The sequence below is a fragment of the Alosa pseudoharengus genome, unplaced genomic scaffold, assembly GCF_046254945.1.
Source record: "Alosa pseudoharengus isolate Yale_2024_CS ecotype anadromous, Long Island Sound unplaced genomic scaffold, YU_APseudo_1.1 YU_APseudo_1.1_scf_17, whole genome shotgun sequence".
Lineage (NCBI taxonomy): Eukaryota > Metazoa > Chordata > Actinopteri > Clupeiformes > Clupeidae > Alosa > Alosa pseudoharengus.
In genome coordinates this window covers 2,270,808-2,279,213 of record NW_027468640.1, presented here as the reverse complement: position 1 = coordinate 2,279,213, position 8,406 = coordinate 2,270,808, and the positions used below count along the sequence as shown (strand labels likewise).

At 44.1% G+C, this 8,406-nt stretch overlaps 1 protein-coding gene across 1 annotated transcript; it reads right to left on the bottom strand.

Moving 5' to 3' along the window:
• Positions 1 to 3,346: 3,346 nt before the first annotated feature.
• On the bottom strand, positions 3,347 to 8,406 carry LOC143127907 (uncharacterized). Its single transcript, XM_076289609.1, has 6 exons — positions 8,311 to 8,406; positions 7,730 to 8,110; positions 7,360 to 7,392; positions 6,598 to 6,741; positions 5,687 to 5,721; positions 3,347 to 3,799 (listed from the first exon to the last, which is right to left on the bottom strand). Exons 1-6 carry the CDS (start codon positions 8,351 to 8,353, stop codon positions 3,686 to 3,688), a joined length of 750 nt encoding a protein of 249 aa, XP_076145724.1. The 5' UTR covers positions 8,354 to 8,406; the 3' UTR covers positions 3,347 to 3,685.

Here is an 8,406-nt window from a genome sequence, read left to right as displayed (position 1 = left end):
TTTGTGCGTTTGTGTGTGTGTGTGTGTAAGGTCGTGGAATGGAAAGATGCTTGCTCGGTGGGCGTCTGATGATCTCTGACAGAGTGTTTGTAGAGATGACCTGAGTACATCATGAGGAGGCGTGGCTATCGCAGCCAACCTCCTTCTCTGTAATAAGCAGACGACACTGCTTGAGGGGTAGAACCTATAGGGGTAGATGCAGAGCAATGTGGAACCTATAGGGGTAGAACCTATAGGGGTAGATGCAGAGCAATGTGGAACCTATAGGGGTAGATGCAGAGCAATGTGGAATCTATAGGGGTAGATGCAGAACAGAGCAATGTGGAACCTATAGGGGTAGAACCTATAGGGGTAGATGCAGAGCAATGTGGAATCTATAGGGGTAGATGCAGAACAGAGCAATGTGGAACCTATAGGGGTAGAACCTATAGGGGTAGATGCAGAGCAATGTGGAACCTATAGGGGTAGATGCAGAGCAATGTGGAATCTATAGGGGTAGATGCAGAACAGAGCAATGTGGAACCTATAGGGGTAGATGCAGAACAATTTGGAACCTATAGGGGTAGATGCAGAACAATGTGGAATCTATAGGGGTAGATGCAGAACAGAGCAATGTGGAACCTATAGGGGTAGATGCAGAGCAATGTGGAACCTATAGGGGTAGATGCAGAACAATGTGGAACCTATAGGGGTAGATGCAGAGCAGAGCAATGTGGAACCTATAGGGGTAGACGCAGAGCAATGTGGAACCTATAGGGGTAGATGCAGAGCAGAGCAATGTGGAACCTATAGGGGTAGTTTGTACTGCACATCTCTGTGATGATGATGATTATGTCGGTTATGATTATGATGATGATGCTTCTGTCTGTGTTTGTGTGTTTTAAAGTAGCTTGCTGACCATAATGACCTACAGACAGATCATTTTACACATAAAACCAGCAGAAAGGGTGGGAGTTGGGGTGGCAAAAAGAGCATTTATCACCATGGTAATCAATACCAATATGTACTGTATATACACAGTATTACCATGGTAATTAATACCAATATATATATACACAGTATCACCATGGTAATTAATACCAATACCAATATACACAGCATATGTGTGTCATATATACAGTATATCATAGGTACTCCTATATTAGATGTGTAAAAAATGTGGTCTGTGCTGTACATGACCACACACACACACACACACACACACTATAATGCACTTTATTGTTTGTGTGGAGCAGTGGTGAGTCTGGCTTCACCTCTGGCCTTGAACACACCATCTTACACCCCCCTCCACCCCCCACCCACACATACACACACTCTGCCTTGGCCTGCGAGGCAGGAAACACACACTCTCACTCTCTATCTCTCACACACAGAGACACACAAATACACTCCCATGCACAAATACTCTCTCTCTCTCTCTCACACACACACACACACAAAGTGTGCCTTTTTCATTGATTGTGTGTGTGTGTGTGTGTGTGAGAGTGTGTGTGTGTGTGTGTGTGAGTGTGTGTGAGAGAGAGAGAGAGAGAGAGAGAGAGAGAGAGAGAGAGAGAGAGAGACATGTACAAGCCTGCATGTGTACACATGTGTAAAGATAGTTATTAAGGCATACATGGTTGTTACACTGCTGCTGAGGGGGTGATGATGAGGAGAGATCAGGGTATCCACTGCTCACCTCACTGAGCAACTCCATGGTCATCTCGCTACTCGACTACTGCAACACCCCAGATAGCAAGAGGCTGGTGGAACACTGGGTCCATTGGGGGCATAGCTGTTGGTCCACTGGGGGCATAGCTGTTGGTCCATTGGGGGCATAGCTGGCGGTCCATTGGGGGCATATCTGTTGGTCCATTGGGGGCATAGCTGTGGGTCCATTGGGGGCATAGCTGGCGGTCCATTGGGGGCATAGCTGTGGGTCCATTGGGGGCATAGCTGTGGGTCCATTGGGGGCATAGCTGTGGGTCCATTGGGGGCATAGCTGTTGGTCCATTGGGGGCATAGCTGTTGGTCCATTGGGGGCATAGCTGTTGGTCCATTGGGGGCATAGCTGTGGGTCCATTGGGGGCATAGCTGGCGGTCCATTGGGGGCATAGCTGTGGGTCCATTGGGGGCATAGCTGTTGGTCCATTGGGGGCATAGCTGGCGGTCCATTGGGGGCATAGCTGGCGGTCCATTGGGGGCATAGCTGTTGGTCCATTGGGGGCATAGCTGGCGGTCCATTGGGGGCATAGCTGGCGGTCCATTGGGGGCATACATGTAGCTGTTGGTCCACTGGCATTTTGCTCATCGGTTCTCTGGCGGTCCGCTGGCGGGTTGCAGACAAATTGTCCAATATTTTGCCACTATTGGTCTAAAATCTTTTTCATTTCTTCAGTTATACTCCATATATCATTTTATCAACTTTTCTTAATATTCATGACAAGTTAAATTTAAAGAGATGGTGGTCCAACGGCGGACCACAAGTGGCACGCCACCGGCGGCATACCACCAGCAGTCCGCTGTCTGCCAATCTGATTTTGCTATCTGGGACCCTTCTGTTGGGCCTTCTAGTACCATGAAACCCTTCCAGGTGATCCAGGATGTGGCTGGTCTTTTATCAACCCAAAGGGGCACGTTGCTTCATCGAGGTCCTACAAAGTAGTCACCAATTCTGCACCAACATACTTAAATGCCTTTATACAGGCCTGTGTTGTGCTATCTGCTATTGTAAGATTGTATGGCTAGTTGTGATATCTGCTAACACTGCAGGATTAGCTGTGGTTTGGCTAGTTGTGATATCTGCTAACACTGCAGGATTAGTTATGGTTTGGCTAGTTGTGATATCTGCTAATACTGCAGGATTAGCTGTGGTTTGAGTGCTACTGGGTCAACTTGCTGTGGTATGATCGTGACCAACACTGAGACTAATGACAGCTGCTGTAGTGTGCTGGGGTACGTTGTCTCGAGAGTAACTATGCCATTAGTTAAGAGTGTCCAGCCATGTAGATGTCTGAGGAGTCAGGTCCTGAACAGGTTTGCATAGTTCATTGTATTTATCTGACATCAATGACATAATTTATATATGTAAACATGGCAGTGGATAACAGAATCGTAATAATTGCTCCAGATTGTCCTGATGAGGAGGTATCATATGCTGCAGAATGTAATTACAACCCACAATATGCTATACTGAATGTTCAAATGAACAATCATACAATTTATTCAGATAGATGTTCCCAATCACTGCCTCAGAGAGTTTCTCAGTTTTCTCATGTGTGATGTGCGCTCCAGATATGAGTTATTGTAGTTGTTTCAACTTACAGTATTTATTATTTAATTTAAAAATAGCAGAACGAAATGACAGTTTACAATGGAGTTGATTGAAGCACTATGGCACAAGTGAAAGTGGAGTTCGTAAAGACTGTAGTTACGAAGGCACGAACCTGGATCACTAGACCACTGAAATCATTTACCAATGTCAAGCCTAATATCTAAAGACAATAATATAATATTGATATAACAATAATATCAAATTGTGTTTTTCATCAGAAATAAATAAATAGCTAGACAGAATTTAACTGTTGTACAAATATTAATACACATACTACATATTAAGCAATTACTGATGTTGGTACACAATATATTAAAATGTAACATTGTTCGATAGGATTGGTTTAGTTCCAGAAATCTTAATTTTCAGCGTTTATCTAGTGGCAGCGTATATGACGTGTGGGTTGTCAGTCTGGAGGTTGAAGTTGCTCCTCCTCTTCTTCTTGGCAGAGAAGTTCAGGGCTGCATAGTTCAGAGAATCCAAATCCTGAACCAAATCAGATTTTTTCAGCTGAGACAAGGCTACATGATGATCATTAGGATCATAATTAACTACATATTATCAGGAGGACATGAGATGAGTTAACTAACAGCAGCAGCGCTACACATAGGAGATGAGACGAGGTAACTAACAGCAGCAACGCTACAGATGAGATGAGTTAACTAACAGCAGCAACGCTACACGTAGGAGATGAGTTAACTAACAGCAACAACGCTAAAGATGAGACGAGTTAACTAACAGCAGCAACGCTACACTTAGGAGATGAGATGAGTTAACTAACAGCAGCAATGCTACAGATGAGATGAGTTAACTAACAGCAGCAACGCTACATGTAGGAGATGAGACGAGTTAACTAACAGCAGCAACGCTACACATAGGAGATGAGTTAACTAACAGCAGCAACACTACACGTAGGAGATGAGATGAGTTAACTAACAGCAGCAACGCTACACATAGGAGTTGAGATGAGTTAACTAACAGCAGCAACGCTACAGATGAGATGAGTTAACTAACAGCAGCAACGCTACATGTAGGAGACAGTGTTGCGCGGGTTTGGTCATAAGCAGCCTACGGTCGCCCGATATTTTAATCAACCCGACCGCAATTCGGACGCGAACTCGGGCGAATATTAATTAGGACAAAATTATACCCGACCCGCTTATTTACAAAATGTGTGCTTTTGGTTATAGCCTGCATGCAGTGTGACAGTAGGCCATTTCTGTAAAACTGTTCTGTAAAAACTAATTTATTTGCGAAACTTTATGCAGTAGAACTACACGCAGTATATAGGCATGCAGGACATAATGTTTGCGCAGGAGAGAGAATGAGAATAAGAGCGCAAGCACGCACGCAACCACCAAGGATTAGAACACTAGAATAAGATTTGGCCATGGACATACATCTTTCTTTCGAAAACAGAAATGGTGAGGCAAGGTAGGCAAGACAGATACATTGCTGGTCAAAACATTAGCGTAACAACTGGTTTATAATGCTGAATGAAGCACAAAGCTTTACTAAAGCACATCCACTGTTTAAAGTCACAAACACAACGAACTAAGGTAACTTTTATGCATGCGCGAACCTATACATACCGGTAGATATGGCTGTGTAGTCTGTGCCATAACATTTATTCCTGCAGGCTGCCCGTTTTGGCTGTCATACTTTTAAATGGCTTCGCAAGAAGTAGGCCTAGACCATAACTTGTACTACTGTCATCTTCTTTAAGAACTTTTCCCAATATTTCCCATAGCCTATATCGCTTTTCCTGAAGGGGTGTCTTTATTATTTTAACTCGCGTCTTGCTTCTTTACTGTTGACTTTACTGTATTGATGCTTTACTGTATTGATGCTAGCCTTCTCGTGATATTTTAAGTAGGCCTATTTGTAGAAAATATATATTTAATTAATTTTAACTGACCCGCCCGCAAATGACCCGAATACCATTAAAATATTTTGTTTATGACTCATAACCACGGGTGACCGCGGTCATCCGCGGGCGACCGCTTAATTTCGGGCAGACCGCGCAACACTGGTAGGAGATGAGATGGGTTAACTAACAGCAGCAACGCTACACATAGGAGAGGAGATGAGTTAACTAACAGTAGCAACGTTTACAAATGAGGCAACTTAACTACAACAGCTTTCAAGGCATATTGAGCTACATATTGTGAGAACATATCATAAAGATACCATACAGAGCATTTTCTAACAAAGTTAGAAGGCATGTAGCACTAATATCGATGCTATCAGATTTTAAAGAATTTCGTTTCATCCTAGATTAGTTCATGCTTCTTCCTGTAGCACAAAGCACAGACTCATTGTGGGGATCCAACCAGAGGCAATAAAGGGCCTATGCAGGAGATTTGTACTCACCTGTGCAGGTGGAGATGGCGTTTGTTCACCAGGGTCTGAGTGAGGCCATGTGTACATAAAAAAAGGAACCAGAGCACATGTTCATAGAAAGACAATATCAACTCTTACTACTGTATTTTTCCACTTCTCTTGGAGAAAGTGAGATCTTTTATGATGATATATGAGATCTGAATTGATATGAGATGTATATTGCATCTTGTGTTGGGGCGCACCTGTGTTGTTGGGACCTGTGTTGTTGGCACCTGTGTTGTTGGGAACTGTGTTGTTGTGACGTATATTGAGATTGTGTTGGGATGCACCTGTGTTATTGGGGCGCACCTGTGTTGTTGTGATGCACCTGTGTTGTTGTGATGCACCTGTGTTGTTGGGACCTGTGTTGTTGGGAGGCACCTGTGTTGTTGGGACCTGTGTTGTTGGGACCTGTGTTGTTGTGATGCACCTGTGTTGTTGGCACCTGTGTTGTTGGCACCTGTGTTGTTGGGACCTGTGTTGTTGTGATGCACCTGTGTTGTTGGCACCTGTGTTGTTGGGACCTGTGTTGTTGGGACGCACCTGTGTTGTTGGCACCTGTGTTGTTGGGACGCACCTGTGTTGTTGGGACCTGTGTTGTTGTGATGCACCTGTGTTGTTGGCACCAGTGTTGTTGGGACCTGTGTTGTTGTGATGCACCTGTGTTGTTGGGACCTGTGTTGTTGGGACGCACCTGTGTTGTTGGGACCTGTGTTGTTGTGATGCACCTGTGTTGTTGTGATGCACCGGTGTTGTTGTGATGCACCTGTGTTGTTGGGACCTGTGTTGTTGTGATGCACCTGTGTTGTTGTGATACACCTGTGTTGTTGGGACCTGTGTTGTTGGGACGCACCTGTGTTGTTGGGACCTGTGTTGTTGGGACCTGTGTTGTTGGGACGCACCTGTGTTGTTGGGACCTGTGTTCTGTGTGAGTCCACCTCTGCGTCTGGTCTGGATCAGGATGCAAAGCAGCAGATTGAGAACGACACTGAGGAGTAGAATAGCACTGAGGAATAGAACCACGGTTCCCCCCTTGCAGAACTGCCCTGCAGGAAGAGAACACACAAACTGTATATCAATTGCTATGTGACTTAATATGTTCTTTTTTTTAGCCACCATGTGCCTAGTATAACATCTTGCCAATTGACTACAGTTGAAAATTAGCCTGCTGGCTAACACTGGCACATTTACAGAAATGTTGATTAATGTGCACTGTCCTTTAAATAAATAAATGAAATGAAATGAAACAATGGTTGGCACACGCTACCAAGCCCACATATATTAAGGACCACAATGGAAATAAGCCCTGTGGCTTTATTGTGTTTATCCTTTTGACAAATGTACAAAGACATTTTATTCATTTATGTATTTATTTATTTTTAAAAGAAACATTATTTGTACAATAACATCAGTAAAGAATTCCAATCAATCAATCACTTAGCTGCAGTTGGTAGAAATATAAGATATCTCACAAGGACCCATCATGTGATGTGCGACTTTCACGAGTACAAACCACACACATGAATACAAATATTTTACAAATATATAAATATAACTAAAAAGAAATCAGCAGAGAAAAAATAAAACTGCACATCTGGATTTTAATGTTAGCAATGAACCAAGCCAACGAATCATTAGAATGTTTTACGTGCGCACACACATACCATCCTCGGGGGGTTCAGACTCACTCACTGGATCTGTGGGGAAATCACACAGTGGTTGGGTCATGTCAGTATCAACCAGACACACCTGGCAATGCACACACACCTGCCCATACAGATTCCCACACACACACATACACACACATGCACGCACACACACACACACATACACACACACGCACACACACACACACACTCACACATACACATACACACACACGCACACTCACACATACACATACACACACGTGCACACACACACACTCACACATACACACACGTGCACACACACACACACGCACTCACTCACACACACACACACACACACAAATAGACTAATCTAATATACAGTAGTAAAGAGAGGAATGATTACCTGTGACGGTTAAATAGGTGGCGTTATTGAAGAGTATGTAGTCTTTAAAAACACTACCCATTCTCCCACAGTAGTACAGACCAGAGTCCGACACACTGGCCCTCCTAATCTCTACGCTAGAGGTCCAGCTGTCTACGGAGCAGTCCATACGACTGCGGTCAAATCCAGTACAAAAGTTCACATTATTATTTCGGGGATTCTCTTGGTTGAACAAAATACTCAAGACACAGACCGGTGCGGAGTGGTTGGTTTGTTTCAGCCAGACGATTGCGTTAAAGCCCTTTCCTTGAAGGCCGTGAGAACAGTTCATCTGGACCGACTGACCCTCACGCACCACCACTGAGGTGGACATGGACATGGAGAGCACAGCCAGCAGCACACCTAACACAACACACACACACACATACACACACACACACACACCCACACACATATACACACACACACACAGTTCCATAAGACCCCATTACACAGTGAGAGTAAGTGACTTCATCTCAATAAATATAAACGTATATTTAAATAAAGCATGTCAAGGTGAAGTGTATTAATTAGCTAATCTACAATAGATGGCTATTGCTCACCTGTGCAGTAGATGGACAGTCCAGAAGCAAAGCTCTCGGCCATGCTGTGCGAACAGAGAGATGGCGCGGGGGACGCAGCTAGACTGAAGACGTGAG